The sequence below is a fragment of the Struthio camelus genome, chromosome 14, assembly GCF_040807025.1.
Source record: "Struthio camelus isolate bStrCam1 chromosome 14, bStrCam1.hap1, whole genome shotgun sequence".
NCBI classification, from domain to species: Eukaryota; Metazoa; Chordata; class Aves; order Struthioniformes; family Struthionidae; genus Struthio; species Struthio camelus.
In genome coordinates, this window is record NC_090955.1 from 18,570,543 (window position 1) to 18,590,494 (window position 19,952).

At 54.6% G+C, this 19,952-nt stretch overlaps 1 protein-coding gene and 1 long non-coding RNA gene across 2 annotated transcripts; both read right to left on the reverse strand.

Moving 5' to 3' along the window:
* Nucleotides 1–1,761: 1,761 nt before the first annotated feature.
* On the reverse strand, nt 1,762–5,948 carry BARX1 (BARX homeobox 1). The gene is made up of 5 exons (XM_068907058.1): nt 5,652–5,948; nt 3,213–3,501; nt 2,961–3,045; nt 2,316–2,462; nt 1,762–1,977 (listed from the first exon to the last, which is right to left on the reverse strand). Exons 1-5 carry the CDS (start codon nt 5,854–5,856, stop codon nt 1,846–1,848), a joined length of 858 nt encoding a protein of 285 aa, XP_068763159.1. The 5' UTR covers nt 5,857–5,948; the 3' UTR covers nt 1,762–1,845.
* A 5,872-nt stretch (nt 5,949–11,820) lies between these two features.
* On the reverse strand, nt 11,821–14,349 carry LOC138060941 (uncharacterized). The gene is made up of 2 exons (XR_011134448.1): nt 13,483–14,349; nt 11,821–13,311 (listed from the first exon to the last, which is right to left on the reverse strand). It is a non-coding gene; the product is annotated as an uncharacterized lncRNA (long non-coding RNA).
* Nucleotides 14,350–19,952: the final 5,603 nt, after the last annotated feature.

Consider the following 19,952-nt stretch of genomic DNA (forward strand, 5'->3'; position numbering starts at 1 on the left):
AGTCTAACTGTTGTTTGTTTAAATATATATATTAGTCATTTTAGTGTAAGAATACGAATTTGCTTCCTGTTTACTCAGCAATGGCCATATCCTGCGCTTATAAACACTTCATCGCTCATCCTTGGAGTTTATTTAACCTGGGATACAGCTACAGCTTCATAAACAGGAAGCAACCTCCCGTTGCGAGCCGAGCGCGTACAGGCGGCGGAGCGAGAAGCGCAGGGTACTCCTTCCCGACCGCGTCCGCGGAAGTCGTTGCCGCACCGAACCCAGGCGCCTTGCAACTGCAAATCCGGATTCTCCTAAGTTTCGCGAAACGAGCGGATCGTGCGCAAGTAGACAACAAAATGGGAACAGACTTGCCAGAAACTGAGTGACATCAATACAGATTCCCGTCAGCATCCGCCAGGGGCTTCACCGGCGGCCAGCCGGCCCAGCGACGGGCTCGCGGGGGCAAGCCCCAGGTTACGCTTAGTTAAAGCGCATAGATGTTCTCAGCACGGCTCCTTTCGCTTTAAGCTCCGTGCCTGCGGGCCGTTAGCAAGCGGCGAGAGCGTTTACCCATCAGCGCGAGGCCGTTTCTGGCGAGGGCCGCGCCGCGCCGGGACCGACGGGCCGGGCCGGGCCGGGCCGTCGCAAGCGGCCGGTGCTGTCCGAGGGGCGCAGGGCTCTGCCTGCCTCACCCGGGCCGGGCGGACAACAGCTCCCGGCGAGGCAGGGGAGCACCAACTTTCAGCGGTGCACCCTTTAACGGGGTGCTAATTACTCCCTTTAATTGGAGGCCCGGCCAGTTAGCACCAGCTGTTGAGCGCAGGCCCCCTCCCCTCCCCTCCCCGGCCCGCCCCCCCCCCCGGCAGCACCCCCCCCCGAGCCGGGCGCCCTCCTGCCCCCCGGCCCGCGGGGATCGGGACCCCGGCGTCTCCGCGGAGGGGCGCGGGGCAGCGCTGGGCCCCAGCATCGTTGCCGCAAATAGCCCGGCTCCCTCCGGTCCTTCTCCTCCCTTCTCTCCGCCTCTCGCTGCTTCCTGCGGTGTTTCTGGTTTTTGCAGGATGATGATAATTGCATGTCTCTGCAGATGCTCTATAATTTGATATTTCAATGGAAAAAGTACAGCATGGAATCAAAAAATAAGAAGAGAGAAAGGGAGAGAAGAAAAGGCTATGATTTCTTGCTACGTCGCAACAATCAGCAGAGAGTCGCGGGGAAGCGCCGGCCGCGGCGGTGACCCTGGCTCGCCGCCGGGGCCGGCCCGGGCCGCCGGGCTCCCCCCGGGCCGCGGCCCCCAACGGGCCTCGGCGCCCGCAGCGACTTCGGCCTGCGCCCTCGGGCCGCGTCCCGGGCTCCCGGAGGCCGCGTATTTTAAATTATTTGCTTGTCCTTAGGAACCCAGCCGCTCACTTTCATAGAGTATCGGACACGCGTAGGTTTAAAAACCGCGATTTTAAAAAAAGCACATTTTAGGATATGTAGTGCCGAAGCTAATTAATTTGTCAGGAATTACGTATTTCGAAAACGTGGAAGTAGCAGCTTGCCCCTTTCCACATTTGCCCAAGCAAAGCCTGGCTAAGACGGGCCGGGCTAAGCCTTCAGCAGCGATGGCTGCTGTGTCACACATGGAAGAAATAACCCCGGGAATGCGTCTGGGACGGGGCTGTGCTTTATTGTATTTCCGTAGGTCTGCCTGTGAACTTACATTTGAATCCCTAATAGATTAATTTTTTTTCCACAGAAGCAGGTTAGAAAGCATTACGTTACCCGGAGTAATAGTTCATAAAATACTTTATTGAAATAAAGTAAATATCTTCGCATTAATAAAACTGATCATAAAATGCAGTTTTCGAGTAACTAGGGGCACCACAGGGTTTTCGAGAGCGAGCAGGTGTGAAAGGTGGGATCCAGTGTCCTCGTGGCCCGTCCGGGCCGTCGCACAACACCGGCGTCCGTGGCGGAGCGCTCCGCCGGCGCGGAGAGGAGCGGCTGGGGGCGGAGGACGGGGCCGACCGAAACGTTAAATTCAGCGGAAACCAAAGGCGAGGAGAATCCGCGAACCCTTGGGCCGGGGCTCCGCTGCCCCCGGGCCGCGCCAACGCCTCCTGCCCGCGCGGCAGCAGCAGTGACCCGCGCCGGGGCGTCCGGGCGTCGCAGTGCAGGCGGGACCGGCCACCGGGACCGGCCACCGCGGGGGAGGCAGGGCGGCCCTCCGGCCCGGCCCGGCCCGGCCCAGTCCGGCGGGGGCCCCGCGGCGGCCCCTCCTGGGCGGCGCCGTCGGGCCGGGCCGGGGCCGGTACCGCGGCCGGTCACTCCTCCTGGCTCACCTCACAGGGCGAGCCGAGGCTCTCGGGCGGCTTCTCGGCGTCCCGGGCTCGCTCCTGCTCCGACAGCTGCTCGCTGCTGGGGATGGAGTTCTTCTTGGGGCGGCCCTTGGGCTTGGTGGGGGACTCCAGGCCGCCCCCTTGCAACACCTGCGGGCCAGGAGGAGGGCAGAGAGGAGGCAAACTCGGGTAAAACCGCCCTCCCCGGGGCAGCCGGGAGCCCGGCGCGCCTTGCGCCCTGCAGCCGGAGAAACCTCTCTCTCTCCCCTTCCCCGTAGTTCAGCACCGAGCCTGGGAGGCAGCCAAGGAAAGCAGCGCACAGGTGCCTTGCATCAGGACCTGGCTCGGCTTTGCTGCTGTGCCGACTCCTCTCTACCTACCTGTGCGGATCTCCCCTCCGCACCTGCGGGGCTGCAGCGCAGCAGGGCGGCCCCGGCCGCGCCGCCGCAGGGCACCGCGCTGTCTGCCTATCGCTGCTGCATTTACAGGCCTAGGGCGTTTTTTTGTTTTTTTTTTTTTTGTTTTTTTAAGAAAAAAAAAAGTCATGGACAACATGCAAAAGTGGCGAGCCTGCAGGAGAGGGACCAGCGTCCCGGCGGAGACGCGGCTGACCGCCCGGCGCGGCTCGGGGCGGACACACGCACTTACTATTTTCTTCCATTTCATCCGCCTGTTCTGGTACCAGGTTTTCACCTGGAGCTGGCTGAGCCCCAGCGATTCGGCCAGGTCTATTCTGCGGGCGAGAGAGAGGCGGTGAGGCCCCCGGCCGCCCGCCCGCCGCCGAGCCGAGCCGAGCCCTCCGCTCCGGGCTGCGGCCCTGAGCCTTTTGCAGCCAGGTCCCACCCGCGTCCCCCTCCCACGCGCGCCCCAGCCCGGCGGCGGGCAGCGCCCCGCGCCTACCTGTCGGGCGTGGAGAGGTATTTCTGCTTCTCGAAGCGCTTCTCCAGCCCCATGAGCTGCAGCTCGGTGAAGACGGTGCGGCTGCGGCGCCCCTTCTTGGCCTTGCCGCCCGGCTCGGCGGCGCCCGGCTCCAGCTTGCCGCGGAGGTGCAGCTCCAGCGGGAGGTGAGGGGCGGCCGCGCCGCCCGGCAGCGCCGAGCCGGCGGCCAGCAGCGCCGAGCCCAGCCCCGAGCAGCCCAGCGGCGCCAGCGGGAACTTGAACACGGCCGCCGGCTCCGCCTTCAGCACCGCTGCGGGAGAGAGGGGCCGTCAGAGCCCGCCGGCGCCCGGTGCCGCGGTGAGGGGCGGCCGCGGGCGAGCGGGCGGCAGCGCTCGGGCCCCCGCGGCGAGGCAAGCCGGGCCGGAGGGGGGGGGGGTTCCCCCCGATTTAGGCTCTGAGAGCAGCCCCGGGCCCTTCGCCCTCCTTTCGCGACAACGGAGCGGCGGGCGAAGCCCGGCGGGGGTCGGGGCGGGGCGGCCCGGTGCCGGTGCCCCCGCCGGCCGCGGCGCGGAGCTCCGCGGGCCCAAGCGCCAGCGCCACGTTTCAAGGGTCACCTTTTACCCTGAAGCCTGCGGTTGATAATTACGGAATGATTTGGGGTTTTCAAGTGGAAATCGTTTAAAATAATTGAAAAACGGTCTCCTGTGATGTCACCTAATAAATGCCGGGATTCTTGGCCGCGGAAGAAGTCACCGATAGACTGGATTCACGCTCCGCGTGCGGCTGGAGGCCCGGGCGCTGCCGCGCAGGCGGCCGGGGCCCGAGCCCGCCGCTGCGTTTTTCAACCATTTCGGGTCCCGTCCGTGAAGCGGGGCCCCACGATTTTTTCCCTTAAAACGTGACAGGGAATAAGGCAGGAAGCGTCTCCGAGTGCCGTTCCCGAACAGGGCCACCCTTACAGCCGAGGATGCTGTTGACGCTGACGGAGCCGCTCCCGAGCCGCGGCCCGGCCGCGCAGGCGGGCGCGCACCGCGTCGAGCCCTCCGCGCTGCCCCGCGGGCCCGGCCCGGCCCGGCGCAGCCTCCGGCTTCGCTCGCAAACGCAGGATACTTCCCCCAGCGCACGGCGGCTGCGGGCCGGCCGCGGGGCGACGGCACAGCAGCGCTTGCCAGGGCGATGTCTGCTCAAACGGGATCTGGTTACCCCCGCGCCTGCCTCTTCCCGCCAGGAAAACGGGGCGGCCAGCCGCATTTTGTAAAGATTGTTTTAAGACGTCTCTGCGGGTTCCTTCTCCTCGGCCTAAGCAGAAATTGCGTTGTTGAAGCAAACGCACGTAGCGCTCCCTTACAGGAGCCCGCTCCTCCTCGCAGGACCTCGGCGGGAGCTGGGCCGTGAAGGGCTACAAACATCGCCTCATTTGGTCCCGTTTCTAGGGACTTCTGCCGGTCTTTAAAATTACTTTTTCCGTATTAATTTCCGGATATTTTAATATATGTTGCTGCCGCGCTATGCGACTTGATCCCTTTTTATTTCTCTTTTAAATGAGAAATAACAAACTGGGATCTCTCTATTTCGATCTTTTCTACGGACAAAGAACGACGTTTCTGCAGATTAAATGGTTTTGGAAATGAAAGCTTTCACAGTCCCACCTTAAATACTTGCGTTTAAATAACTATGTTTTAAATATATTGCAGTTGTTCTAGATGCTCTGTCAGACCAGAAATAGCGTGCTCGCTCTCTCCTTAAATAAATTTATCTAAAGATGTATATTTGTATGTCGGCCCCCGGCTAAATCTATATATGCGAAGTATACTACTGTTTACTGCAGTCATACATCTGACTGCGTAGGGTCCAGTAACTTATACCCTATCCGAAAACACAAAAACCTACCAACAAAACATATTCGCATGAAATGCAACGGGAGTTTTCTGCAAGCGGCAGAAGCCCTAAAACGGCTCTCTGAGTTGTAGGCCCAGTGAACCGAAAACGGCTTAAGCCTGAGCTCTCCGACGCCCCGGCGGAGCGCCTGCCCGAAACGCTTCCTGCTAGCAAACCGCTGTCAGCGCTTTTATGGCGAAATCCACGAGAGTTGCGTCAGTGGGACACTGCGCTCGAGGAAATGAGGTGAACAAGTTAGAGCCGAGCAACTCCGCGAGGCAACGCTGGGTCTTCCCGACCCCGGCTCCAGCGCCTGCTCCCGGGCCGGCTGCCTCCTGCGCGCCCGCGTGGGAAAGCCGCGCCGCGCCGCGCCGCCGCCGCGCTGCCCCGAGCCGCAGCCGCTCCCCGCGGCGCTGCGCGTCCTTCCGCGGCGGCGGCCGCCCCCGGGGCCTCGCTCTGCGGCCTCCCCGGCCCGCGGCCGGCCCGGGCACGGCGGCCGCCGGGGAGCCGGGGAGCGGGCATCCCCCGGGCGGGCCCCCGCGCATCCCCCGCGCATCCCCCGGCGGCGGCGGCGGGACGTACCGAGGTGGTTGTGGTAGGGCCGGGCCGAGAGCAGCGCCTGCACGCCGAACTTGAGGAGCTCCCCGGCCGGCGCGGCCCCCTTGGCGTCCGGGTGGTCCGTCAGGATCTCCTCGATCATGAAGCTCCGGTAGCGGTGCGAGCGGTGGTCGGGGAAGGCTTCGGCCGGGAAGTAGTGCGCGGCGCCCAGCTCCAGCGGGTGCTGCATCCTGGCCGCCGCCGGGTGGCCGGGCCCGAGCCGGGCCGAGGAGGGCAGCGCGGCCGCGGGGGCTCCGCGCCGCCGGGCGGCCCTAGCGCAGCCCCCCGGCCGGCGCGCCCGGCAGCCGGGCAGCGGGGCGCCCCGCGGCGGCTCTGCCCATCGCCCCGCCGCCTCCCTACCCTGCCCCCGCGGGCTGGGCGCCGGGCCGGGCTCGGCGCGGCCCCCCCAGCGCGCCCCCCGCGCCTCCCGCAGAGCCGAGGGGCTCAACACCGCCTCGGGGACTGAGCCCGGCCGCGAAAAGTTACCCCTTCATGCACGCCAGGCGCGTCACCGGGGAGCTTTCTCCGCCCCGGGACGGCGGGCAGCAGCCTATTATACCGCCGACGGCGGCGGCGGCCGGGCTGTCAGCGCCGGGGGGAGGGCGCGGGAGGGGCCGAGCCGAGGAAGGAAGGGGCCGGCGCAGGCCAGTACCTGGAAGCGAGGGGTTACGGCAGCGCATTTGATCCCCAGCCATATAAAGCCAATTAGCCTTTCCGCGAGCCGTCGGGAAGGAGCTACTAAACGAGCGGGGGCCCCTTCGGAGCGCCGCGCCGGCCCGGCCCGGCCCGGCTCGGCCCGGCCCGGCTCGGCTCGGCTCGGCTCGGCCCGGCCCGGCCCGGCCCGGCGGCCGCGGGCTGCTCCTGCCCGGCCGCACCTGCCGCCCGGCGCCGCCGCCCCGCCCGGGCCGGGCCCCGCCGCGCCCTCGGGCCGCCCCGACCCGGCCCGGCCCGACCCGACCCCGACCGCGGCCCGGCCCGGCGGAGCGGGCCGAGAGCGGCCAAGCCGGGCGGGGGCGGCCCGAGGGCGCACGTCGGGGCCGCTCCGGCCCGGCGCCCGCTGCCCCCGCGCCTCGGCCACGTCTCTGTAAACGACTTCAAGGAGTTGATCGGGAAAGGGGACAAAGCACGAGGCAGCTCGTTTCCCTTCACTTTTACAGTCTTCTGAGGAACGTTTTTGCCCCGTACAACGAGATTCGTTTAATTCCCATTTAACCAGTGTCACGCAAGACGGCAGACAAATAAGGAGCGACTTCCACGTATCACTTAGCACTGCGTGCAAGGGGAACGTGCGAGAGAGTCCCAGCACTCACGGACTGCCCGTGCAAAACGTTATGGATGAGAGGGGCCAACGTGCCAGCACGGAGCCGGGGCCGCTGCCCCCCGCGGGGAGGGGGCGAGACCGGGGCGGCCCCGCACTGCCCCTGCCCACAAACGCGGCCCGGCGTTTTACCGCCGCGGGACCCCGCGTTTCGTGGACGGAGGAAACGTGTGTCTCAGGGCGATGCTATTTCCAGGGGCGGGGGGACCAAAAATCCGAAGGAAGCAAAGCGGAGCCAGGACCCGGGGCAGGCAGCGGGGCCGGCGGGAGATGCGCGCCTGCGGCGGCGGGGAGCGCGTTTGCATCCATCCGCGGCGGCAGGGACGCGCGGGGACGTGGCCGCAAGCGGCAGGGACGTGAGGGCCAAGCTGCCCGCTCGGGTCAGGTTTATTTCATACCCTACCGCCCTGCCACTTCGGCATACTGCTCAACCGTCCCAATGCACCAAAAAACCAGGTGTTTCTCGAGCTCGCTCCCGCTCCCCGCTTCTCCCGTTTGCCATCCCGCCGGCGGCCCCGCAAACACCCCTCTGCGCCCGGACGGGCGGCCCGGCCCGGCCCCCACGCGTGCCTATCTCCGCTCTTCGCATCACAAGCCACTTTCATGCCGAGGTGCTCATTTCTAAGAGCCCAGGCAAAAAAAAAAAAAAAAAGAGGCCTTTGGTGCTATGGTAATAAATAACATGAAGAATAATTATGAGTAAAGTGAGAAGAATTTGGCCCACGTTCAAGCTAGCAGACAAAGCCACATAAGATTGTTTAAACGACCTCACCTCCAAGAATAGCATGCTCATAAACAAATAGTACACATAAAATAAATTAGCAGCTTCCCCCCACCACACATACCTCGATTTTCTTTCTTTAAAATAAAACAAAACTCATGAATACTGTAAATGCCATCCCTGCTCTTCTCTCTGAACCGGTTTGGTTCACTAGAGTATAGCCCTGGTATCATTTTCCAGGATACAGAATTACCTTTGAAGATTTAAAGCTTTATATACCTTTTGAAACATCTCCCGAGGCTGTTTATGTGAGTAGGACTGAGAAAACCCCACTACTGCAGCGAGCCACACGCCAAGGGAGCAGCAGCGAGTGGGGGTGCAGGGGAGCGCGTGGATGAACCTCCTCCCTGGGTCGGGCCTGCCACCTGCCACCTCATGAGAGATACGAACAGTCGTGAGAGATGCTCCTGCTGCAAGCTGCTGGTGACGCACGGGAGGAATGCAAGTACGATCCGCACCGTTACAACGCACTCAAAGTCAGCAATTCAAAATAGTTGTGAAGTAAATCCTGCAGCTAAAAACACATCGGTCAAGATTTTTAAAATTGTCTCTTATAATGACTGAAACTCTCTGAATTCCGGTGCTCTTACATAGCACCTAAATCCACGCTCTTACTTTGCACTGTCTACCTGGCTCTCAGACTGGTAAATACAGCCCCCTGCAATTCACACAACTGGTCCTTCCTAAACAGCATCACTGCAGAATGGAAGCTCGGCAAAATATAGGTGGGTTTAGGGAGGAACGGGATGAAGAAACTGCAGGCCCAAAATTTTATACACTTTTTTCCTAGTATCTAATAGAAGGGAATCACCTTTTCCTGCAAAATTCTCTGCATTTAAGGAGTATCTATTTTGCTTAAACCAGACAAAGAGTTTATATAACTTGTAGAAATAGAGACTATTTCTAAATAGGTATATAATTTTAATAATTTTATGCATCTCTCTCTATATATAATTAGTTTCAGAAAATATCAATACATCTATCCCGTTCAGCTGCTCTTCTAATCTTTACTTCATATGAAAGTGGAAAACATTTTTAAAGGCTTCCTTTGCTTACTTGCACACTTCAAATGCCTTGATATATGTCTCTGTTTTGGCTGGGGAACTCAGAAAAGGATGAGAGCTACGCTAGTGAAAATGTCGCTATTGAGAAGGAAACAAGTTCATCCAGTGATTTAAAATTCTTCATTGTGGTAGGAGTGCTTTTACTTCATTGATTAATTAGCATTTTGACGGAGGAAGATTTTTTCTGAATTTTCCGCCTACCAGCCCCTTCAATTAAGTTCTCATAGTATCCTTGTTCCTCTAACAACAGCAAGAAGAAAAATAATAAAATCAAAACTCTTTGTCTCCTGGGTCCCCCAGGAAACACACTACTCACAGGCAGTAAACACTTTTACACAGCGAGTGACCAAAGACATTTGCAAGCCTTGCTGAGACAGTCAAAAATCAAAGGCAGAAAGGCCACAGCACAGATAAACGGGGCTTAGATCGCATTTGAGACTCAGAAGCCCTTGTAACGCTATTTGCAAGTGCAGAGCACAGCCACGAGCAACAAAATCCAAGTCCTAGCTTTTTCTGGAGCGCGAAGATCCTCATTAGCAGCGCTGCAGCCCGGCGGCTGAAACTCAGCGGCTGCCTTTGCGGAGGGCCGGGCAGCAGCGCGGCGTTGCACATCCCACAGCCCTCCAGCAAGCCGTCGGTGTCACCAGCCACGTTGTCCCGCGCAGCACCCTCCGCGGCGAAGCAGCGTTTCGGTGCATTAACGTTATTTTTTCCTGCCTCGACGCTCTCAGTGCATGTGCAAGCCCAAACACTTGTCTGTTTTCCAACATAATTGTTTAGGCTAACGCAAGGGAAGTGCTCTCCCCCGGGCGTTCCCTAGTGTCTATTGCAGAGGCCAAGTCGCGGTGTCACCGGAGGCAAGGGGGATCCCGCCCCACGGGCAGCCCCGCAGCTGTGGCCCGCCGCGCCGGGGTAGCGGCAGGGCCGGGCGCCGGGGTCCCCGCTGCCCCCATCGCCAGCTGCAGGCAATTGGGGGTGACCTGCATCATCCCCACAGCCGCAGGCGAGCTGCGCAGAGAAATTAGTCACAATAATCTCCAACTTGCTCACTTCTCATGGCACTTAATATTCAGGAAATCCACAAAGTGGTCTGAACGGAGTGGAAAATGTGACATCACACGCTAATTGTAAAGGAGCATTTGGGCTGAGGGAATAGCTCAGTCCTGAGTAATACATTATGTTTAATGGCTGAATAAAGTTTCATCAGCATTTAAACACGTATCCCTTTAAAAATGATTTTCTGCAAACACCTGGCCTCATCAGACAGTCTGACTGCTTAGGCCATGAAATTAGGTTTGTGCAAGGGTTGCATGAAACCGCGCTCAGGCTCCTTCACTTCCCTACCATGAGGTACCTCAGCAGTGCCGCGCAGACGCCAACAGCCCGCGCAGTCTAGGTGCCCCCATTTCTTCCAGCCCTAAAACGGCAAGCGTCTGAGGCTATTTCAGCTCATACTGAGTAGAAAAGCCAACAAAATCAGAAGCTCCTGGCGCGTGCCATTGACCTCCCCAGCACTGGGTACAACGTACGTCCGAGTGGTGCAATTCCCTTTTGTAACGTGCAGTAACGTGCGGGTGCTTATCACGCGTCCATTTGACTGGAATAACAGAGCATGTGCTAAGAACAACGGTTTTGACTTCCTTTTCCTTGGCATCCCTTTATTTTGCAGAATGCCAAAAGTCCACAAACGATGATTAGCAGCAAACCGCGAAGGACAGTCTCTCTTTTTTTTAAGTTCCCAGGGAAGCAATGCTTGGAAATGCAAACCATTGACTGAACACAAATGTGATTAGGCTGGACAGTTTTTCCTGCTGTAGTCTCTTCTCTACAAGTTAACTTCTAGCAAAAGCTTATAAGGCGATACGCAGGTTCAGAGACTCCCTTTGCCCACACACAGCACATCAACAAAGCACCACGGCTGCCGCCGCTGGCGACGGTACCGGAGCCAGACAAGTGCAATCACACGGTCCCTAGCTGATAGCATATATAACCATCTTTGGTCTCTCTCCAGAGTTGTCATCAAAAACCCCAGCGGTGCAAACCACACTGTTTTTCAGGAGTCTCCTGCAAGACCCTTCCCCAGCCGTGGCCTTGAGCTGGAGCCAGAGCGATGCTGTGGCCTTCGCAGCCGCAGACGTCGGTGGTGACATGAGTCAGGCTGGGTCTTGCGCATGCAGCTCTCCATCTCTCGCACACTGGCAGGCCTAGCTGTGAACTGGTAGGTGCACACTCAAAATCTGTTTTGGATGCGCAGGTTCAACATGGGAAAGCTACAGAGGAAGTCCTGACTCCTGAACGGCCGTGTCCTGCACCAGCAGTCTGCATGAACTCTTCCGTTAAGGCTCAAAAAGGTGGAGATGTGCTTTTAATCACACCAAAACTGATCTGGGACAGGACATAACCAGAGCTCTGGATGCAGAGCTGAGAACACACAGCTGCACCTTACACATGGGTTTTGCAAACCGTAATTGGGATACACAATAAAACGATGTGTTAAAAAAACAGGTGCGTTAGTTCAGTAAATAAATATACTAACCCTTAAACAGCAACTATGACCATACTCACCATTTCTAGGCGCTAAAGTAGTTTCATACAGAAAACAGTGAATCTGTCCTTACCACTCTTGAATTAGATTAAATCAAGAAACAAGCACATCTGTTGCAAAATTAAAGATGCTCTTAATGATATCACATTAGCCCCCGTGCTGTAAACACTTACATGTGTGCTTAGCTTTTCACTGTGTACACAGTTGACTGGCTGGAATAGGACTGTTTATAGTTCATAAAATTAAGTTAATGACTACGTCTTTGCAGAGCTGGGGCCTTCAGTTTTTAAAAGTGAGTGAAGAAACAGAATAAAATCCCTACATTCTTCAATTTTACAGTTAGCCTCCAGTCAGTTTCGGTTTCTAGTTCTCAAGTACTACATCAGATCTGGATGGTTTGGGTTTATAGATCAGCAGGGAGATGTTTAAGTCATTTAACACAATAATGGTTATTTGAAACATTTTATTTAAAAAATAACAAGATGTTTTATACATACTAAAATTATATTAAAGCTGACTTCCCAGTCCCTCCTAAGAACCACTGCAGCTAGTTACAAAATCCTAAGTTAGAGAGCCAGTTACACAAAATAGCTTTCTTTAAATGCCAAACAATGTAAAACAATTAAGTGATAAAAGGCTCCTTTCTACGAGCTTATTTCTTAAACAAGCTTTTGGTACGTGTGTATCTTGTTTGAAAATACGGGTACAAACATGTTAAAATGCCCCTACAACGGACATTAAAGACAGAATCTCTTCCCATTCCCAGGGAAATTAATGGCACTGCTGTAAAAGAAGGGTTTGCAGCATGGAGTTCACCAAGTGTTAAAGAAAATCACACAAATCAAAAATACTTAAGAAAAATGTCCCAAAAATGAACAACCAGGTGTCTGAACTCTCCTAAATGGCTTCTATTTTTAGCAGTTTGCCTTTCCAACGCAGACGGCTGCAGATATTCCACCTGACAGGCCAGTTGATCTGGTGGCGTTGAAAACTGCCATAATGGAAACATTAACCTCCTATGTAGTGCCTCAAAAATCAGGCAGATGTTACCACTGCGAGGAACTTTCATAATAGAAGGTAATTAATATATATGGGATATGTGTGTGTGTGTGTGTGTGTGTGCGTGCATGCACATATATATATATATATAAATATATGCGTGTGTGTATATATATATAAACATATGGGTTCCCAGACAAGGGACACGCAGAAGCTGAGTGTGATTTACCATCTCAGTCTAGAATAATTTTTTGGAACAAAATTGTGCCACACGGATTAGGATTTCTGTATGCTGTTTACATTCCTAAGAGTCTTTATCCGTTTTAATCTCTATAGCTTGGCTGAGATTCAACAGATTCTTAAAAACGTAACTTTTGTTTTAGGAGTCTTGGCTATAAATCAGCAGATGCGGTTAAAATATTTATACGTATGCAACACGGCGTGACCTATACCCATGCGTGCAAAGGTGCCCGCACGCAGGCCGCAGGAGAGGTGCAGGAGGACGAGAAGGGGCTTCCTCCTGCCGCACACCTACGTGCCAAAATTAAACACGGCCAAAACAAGGTTTGGCCCTGAACGGACCGACCTCGGTGGCAGTCGTGCCGTTGGTTCAAGGGGGGGCACGATGTGGGTTTGAGGGAAACCTGCTCTCATTTCCATGAGACACAGCAGGAAGCCGGCAGGAGTGTTTCTTCACACACAGCCATACCTGGGACCGTGGAGTGTTTTCATGCCTTTTTCTATTGCAGGTGGCCCCCGAGCTTCCACCGGCACGCGCGTCCTAGCCGAGACGACGACGGATGCGGTAAGCCAACCCGTGCGACGAGCCCACGCGTCCTTTGGGCGGCTCCTCGCCGCCACGCAGGGCAGAGCCGACCACGATTCCTTCAGGGCTTCGCTTCTCGCGCGCAGCTCTGCAGCCAGGTCAGGTAACAGCTCTGCAGGTAAAATCAAGCCGAAACTCACCCCGGTCAACGCCGGCGAGGCTCAGCGGGGCTGGGGCAGGCGGAGGGCGAGCGCTGCGTCCTGCAGCTCAGCCCACCTTGAGGCAGAGATCCCGAACCCGCCGCCACCCGCCGGCCACAGCGCCGCGCGCCTTTCCACGTTACCAGCACGTTGTGTCGGGGTCCCGTTGCGCTGCGGTACTTGCGCCCGCCGCGGCCCTCTGCCCCGCGCGCTCAGCACGAAGGCAGCCGGTGCGAACAGGCCTGGAGCAGAAAACGTTCTCCTCTCGCGTCCCACAGCAGCTGGAACAAGCACGTTCTCCTCTCTGCTGTTCATGCATCAGTCTCATTTAGAAGGGAATAGGGAATTAGCAGGGTCATCTTTTAGCAAAACTCTTTGAAAGCACGAATGGTGATAGCGGTCAATCTGCACATAGAAAGTTTCCCTTGAAGGTGCGAGACTTTGGGACATGAATGGGTTCATCACTCGCACAAAGAGCACTTTCAGTACGGGAAAGTAAGTAACTCCGAAAAAAAAGCCTCAGTGTGTGCGCCGTGTCCACAGACAGGTTTTACTACCACTCTTCAACGAGCCTGTGAAACCTTGCATGCAGGAGGAGACTTCCTCTCCTCGGCGAGTGACGATCGACACGAGTTACGGCCGCTCTGAACTCACCCCGCGCCGCCGGCGCCCGCAGCCGTTGGGGACGGAGGCGCGCGGAGGGCGGGGGGGGGGTTCCCGATCCCCAGCGTGACCCCGCCGGCCTTCCTCGGGCCAAGCTCGGATCCTGCGTGGGGCCTTTTGTTCCCACGGGCCCGAGGGGGCGGGACGCCCGGCCTGGTTTTCCCGTTGCATACACGACGGCAGGGCAGGCAGCACGGCACGCTGCTGCTCGCCGTTTCCGCGACGGAATTTTAAAGCCGTATATGGCCGCGACGGCTTAAACAGTTTTTGCTTCCCGTACATGGATGGCGGCACCTCCAAACGCCCGGCCGGGGCCGCGCCGTCCCGCCCCCGCCCCCGCCCCGCCGCCCCCGGCACCGGCCGCCCCGTGACGCCCCCGTGACGCCGGGGGGGCGGCGCCCTCTGCCGGCCGCCGCGCACGTCACACGGCGCGCATGACGTCACGGAGGAGGAAGGGGCGGAGCTGCCCCCAGCGGGGCCGGGCGGGACGCGGCTCCCCCTCCTCGAGCTGCCTCTGCCGCTGGGGGCGCACCTCAGCCGAAAGCCGGATGGCTTGGAGCCGCCCCCGCGGACGCGGCTACCCCTTCCGCGCTGAGGGAAAAGCGAGGATCGCAGCTGCCTCGGAAGGAGGCTTTTTGTTCTGAAACCAAAGCACGGCCTGACCGCGTGACTGGATCCTTTTACTCAAACACGGGGCCCAAGGCGCGAGTTCAGGGGGTCGCCGCCTCGCTGGCTCCTGTCCGCGCCAGAAGGCCTCGCCGGGCCACAGGAAGCGCAGAGCCTGCTGGCGCGGGGGGACGCAGGGCGCGGGCATCGCTGCTAGAGCCTGCTGGCGCCTCTGTGGGAAGCTGGGCGGTGCAGCAGGAACCTGCCTACAGGCATCTTCCAGAAACGATAGCGCTCCAAGGAGAGGCGAGCGCGTCCACTGTCTGCAATGCCTGCTGCTCCCCCGGTGCTGTTTGTACAATACTGCTGAACCCCTCAGTACACAGGAGGAAAATATCAGCACTCTAGACAGGTTCTGCAGTTCCACAGTACTAATGCAAATCTTTCCATTAGGTTTTAGAAGATAATTAAGCCCGTAGCTTATTCAACAAATCGGATGCAGATCATGTTTGTTCCTTTCACATCCTGCATGAATGCTTTTTCCTTTTCTTGCTAATTTAAGTTGTTAGTATCTCCAGATTTTGGGTCACAAAGAGAAATTCCACTCGATATGTTGGAATGAATGGCAACACAAGTACATGGAAGCTGAGGTTTGAGCAGTGACTAATTAGTAAGAATCATTGCTTCAGGGAAGTTTTTATATGCCAATGGCAAAAGAAATACATCCCCACGTCTAACAGTTCAGACGTGATCCTTTGCAGATCAGCGGCAGCCTTTGTAAGAGGGCATATACGTATCTGAATGCCCGCTCTCAGCAGCGAAACCCCGGTTTACTTTCCTAGACCGCAGGGTACGCTACTGCAGCTCTGCAGGAAACAGGACGCAGAGCAACGCACAGCAGAGCCTCCTCAGACCCGCGCTGGACCCTGCTTCTGCTGCCTCTTCCTTACCTAACCCACAGGTCAGCTCATCGACTAATTCTTGGTGAAGCTCTGGCTGGTATTATCACATCATTCCCCTTCCAAAGGATTTATTTTCTGTTTCGTCAACCAAGACAAGCAAGTTAGGTCTTCCTAGCTCCTACTGAAGCCTTCTGCCCCAGAAGACTCTGAATTCTCCACGACAGGCATTCCCAGCGAGATCGTATGCTTAACTGACACAGCGGACTCCTAACTCCTTCGTTACGAAGCTGCTGCATAAACCTCCTAAATGCACCCCCGACATTCCCACCATGCTGTTTGCCTACAGTTCGTTTGATGACAGGGGAGGAAGCCCGTCAGCCACCGCCGGGACCGCACCTCGCGACTTTAAAAGCTCTCCCAGGCTGCCTTGTGACGGAGCACTGCCTCTTGCACAGATGTACGGCTGCAGGTAAAGGGCACAGACCCGCCCCAACGCTCGGCTCCTGTCCTGCTTTCTCGTTTGCCCGCAGCCGGCGTGGCGTGCCCGTGGCAGGGCAACCGACAACCGCCCGCATGTCGCCTACCCAGCGCTCCGAGCCGCTTTCCCTTGCGACGCGTACTCAGCTGCTAAGCGAAAGCCAAACCGAGTCAAAAACCACATGCTGTAGAACTGAACGATCCTACGGCCATTTTCTGATCAGTGTAACCGAGCCCAAACGCCTCTGGTCCTCCTTCAGCACGCTTGCTCTTGATGCTCCTCTGAAGGCTCCTAACTCAAGAGGGGAAACTCCCAATTAGCTTTTCTCTCTGGAGGACTTCTTGGATAACTGCCTTTTGAGTCTTAAACGATAGCAATCCTCTAACAACGTATGGAAGAGCCTTTGAGTTTGATGTTTTTATAAACACCAACCTTTTTATCCTCAACGTTTGTTGTTTAAGGAAATCCCTTCTAGTTCTTATGCATGTATAACATCTAAAACAATTGAATTGATACCATATGAGGGTAGAGGGGTGAAAAATCATATCCAGCGCCAAATAGTTCAGAAAAACTGTAAAGCCTGGGTTTAAGTTTGCCTATTGTGACTTTGTATTTTGTTTAGACATTGGCGTTAATGCTTCACATGGATTATGTGAAGTACAGATTACAACAGTATGTGCTGTGTGTTGTATAATTTATGAACTATTAAACTTAATTCTTATGTTTTGGGGTTGTGAGTTATGACTGAACAGAACCTAAACTACCAGCAAATAGAGGATTTTCGTTCTTTTTTTCCTGGATTAAAGTAAAACTGCTGCGTGTGTAAGGAAAAACCCCAAGCCAAAAACTTGCATACTGACCCTCAGCAAATTGATAGCTCAAGCTGTATAAATTTAGAGATCTTTAATGTTCAACACATGTATAATCTATGTTGGTGGAGCTGTGAAACAGGGATCGTCTGACTGGTCTTGTACCGTCCCCGAGAGGAAGACCACGGGAAAGAAGGAAGGCGGGGAGGAAACACCTCTCTTTCCCCTGACCTAAAGGATGCCAGAGGAATCATTAATATTTGTACGACACCGAGCAATGTGGGCACGTAAATTCATAAATTCCACACGCAGCCTAGCAGCATGGGCTGTAAGTCTGCGCTGCTATCGAAAACAGAGCCGCAGCTTCTTGGATTCGTTTCGTATTACCTAGCTCAATTAGACAGCAATATATTTGTGATGGCACAAAGCTCAGTGCAGGCCTGCGTTTAACATTTACCCTGCTTCTCTGCTGGATTTGCAGCGCACGCTGACCTCCGTGTGGCCGCAGTTAATGACAGGTACTGCTGCTGCACCTGAGCTGGCAAGTCCAAGGCTAGCTTCGCTGTGTCTACCTACGTAAGCAGCAGCCTGTGTGCGAGCAAACCCAGCCAAGGCAGCTGGGAGGAGGAAAACGAAATGGCTACAAAAATAATTAGGGGAGGAAAGAAAAGCTCTATTAACAAAGATTAACCTACTAAAGCTAATTTCCCTTGGTTCCCTCTGCAGTCAACGGCGATAGAGATTCCTGTGCTGTGCAGCCTGTAACTCAGATAAGTTGTCCTCCGTGAACACTGTGCCCTCTTTCTCCCTTTGTGGCGGCTCCCTTTTGTGATAAGCAGGTCCTCGTCAGAGATGTGATGGTACAATTATGTTTAGAAACTCAGAATGTTACTTGTAGGTAGTGCTTAGCTGAAGAGTAATATTTATCAAGTAAAAAGGCCTTGTGGTACCCTCATCTCAGTTCTTGTACGCAAATACTGTGAGATGACAGACTGTAGCAAACTCTTTGAGAGGGAAACACCCGAAACTATTTTAGTTTATGGCTAGTATAATCAGACTCTTTCTGCCAGCCCCTACTTTGCAATAGAAAGTGCCGGCTACAGCTGACTTGAGGTCCCCAGCGAAGATGCTCAAACGATAGTGGCAAACAACGTTGTTTTACTTGGGCGCTCAAGAATGAGTGATATTTCTCACTCCCATGCCTTGAGCTTACACAGCCGAATTTAAACCAACAGAACTTTACAGGGAAGGAAGAAGGAACGACAATAAAGAACAAACCTGAAGAGCCTGAACAGCTAACAGAAGGTGAGACTACTGCCCTCCGGGTATGCTGGCAATGGCTGCGAACGCAGTCCTCTTCCAGCTGTAAGCAGCTGCTGAGGTAGCCAGCCACTACCTTCTCCTTGCTTGTATCTCACTCAGTTCATTGTCAGGGCTCAAAAAAAATCCAAGTGTTGGCCAGATCAGTCTCTTATTCCTAATGGATATTCAGCATCTGTGGCTCTATCCAGCAGCTGAATCACCAGAACGGCTTTTGCAAACTACACTTCTCAATAAATTATATTTTACTTTGACACATTTTATTGTTTACAAGGTTTACATGGGAGATAAAACAAAAGTTAATTACATAAACTGATATGTCAAGAAAATGGATTGATTTGATATCCCCTCCAGATGGGCTTCCTTTGCGTGGCAGTATGCATACCACATCTTAAAGAAAGGAGACAGAATACGTTAGGAAGGCACATTTGAGCCATCAGACTGACACTTCTTTATTACAGTGTATTTATTTTTTATTATGTGCTTTGACACAAGTCTCATAAAGTGTTATGCTCCTTCTGTAGGGTCAAAGTCTTGTGACCTTCCGTGATTTTAGAGAGAAGGAACATAATTTTAGAGGGCATGTTTATTATTTCTGTAAACAGTCTGTTTTCTAAGCCAAAAGAACAGTTTTTCTGTACGTACTTAGATGACAGCTCAACTTCACTGGCTTGCTTTCCTGAGTAAGTCTTGCCTGCCAAATGTTTTTGATCACAGTCTGACAAACAAAACAATATTAATAGTAGAGCCAAGCAAATAATCTCCAGAAAACTGCTGATTTTTTTAATCCTCTTTCTACTGCTTGCATAATATCTCTGAATCAAATGCAATTGCCTTGAATTTAATTATAATTCTAAAGTTTTCTTTCTTTCTTTTTTCTTTTTTTTTTTTTTTTACTGAAGACAAAACAATTAAACTCCATAGAATACTCAGAAAAGTTGCCAGCAAATTGGTTAGCTGTGACAACACAGGTACATCACGTTGTGCTGGTTATGTCCCTCAAGCAGTGAGTGTCCATACCCTTCCAGCATGAATGTACATGCCTGTGAATTTAAACTCTGAACACACAGCTTCCAAATCTGTTTTTACTGGCACAGGTTTTCATGGAAGGGAGACAAGACCAGAGCCAAAGCAAACTTATTTTAAAATCTGACTGAATAGCCTGCTTCTGCAATATATACAGATTTCTGATAAATGCACTGAAGTGACTTGTTTTCCCTTCAAATGGTGCAGATGTATCTGGAATACGTCCCTCTGAACCTCCTGCACCAACACACGCTCTGCTACATGATCATGGCACAAGGTCTATGCCAAGGCTTTCTTCTACAATGGCCCATAAAAACTGTTGCAGCACCCTGCACAAACTGAGCTCGAAGCAAACTGATTCCTTCTACAAAGGGTTTCGGTCTTTTTGAGTGGCACAGAGGTGGTAAAACCCCTCAGTGTTATCCCAGTATTATGTCAATGAAGGCAGAATGATGGCACGCACATTTGACCAGTTTGAAGAAGAGCCCTCCGGAAGCCACGGCAGCCGACCGTAAGATAAGCCTTAAGACAGAATGAAGGAACTGAAGGCACTAAGCTAGTTCATGCTATTTTTCACTCTTGTTTTTGCACAGAGAACACTTTAAGAAGGATGAAGAACCTGGCTCGCTACCCTCATTCAGGAGCATACAATTTCCTCCAGTGGGGATGGGTTTGTTCAGGGACTTGCATGGCACTTCATAAAAGCTCCTAACTAAACTCCTTATGCAAAACACCTGGCAGCTGTAGCTGGAATAACCTGCTTCTAAGACAATTTGGAATACATCTGCCTAGCAATATTTCCCTATCTA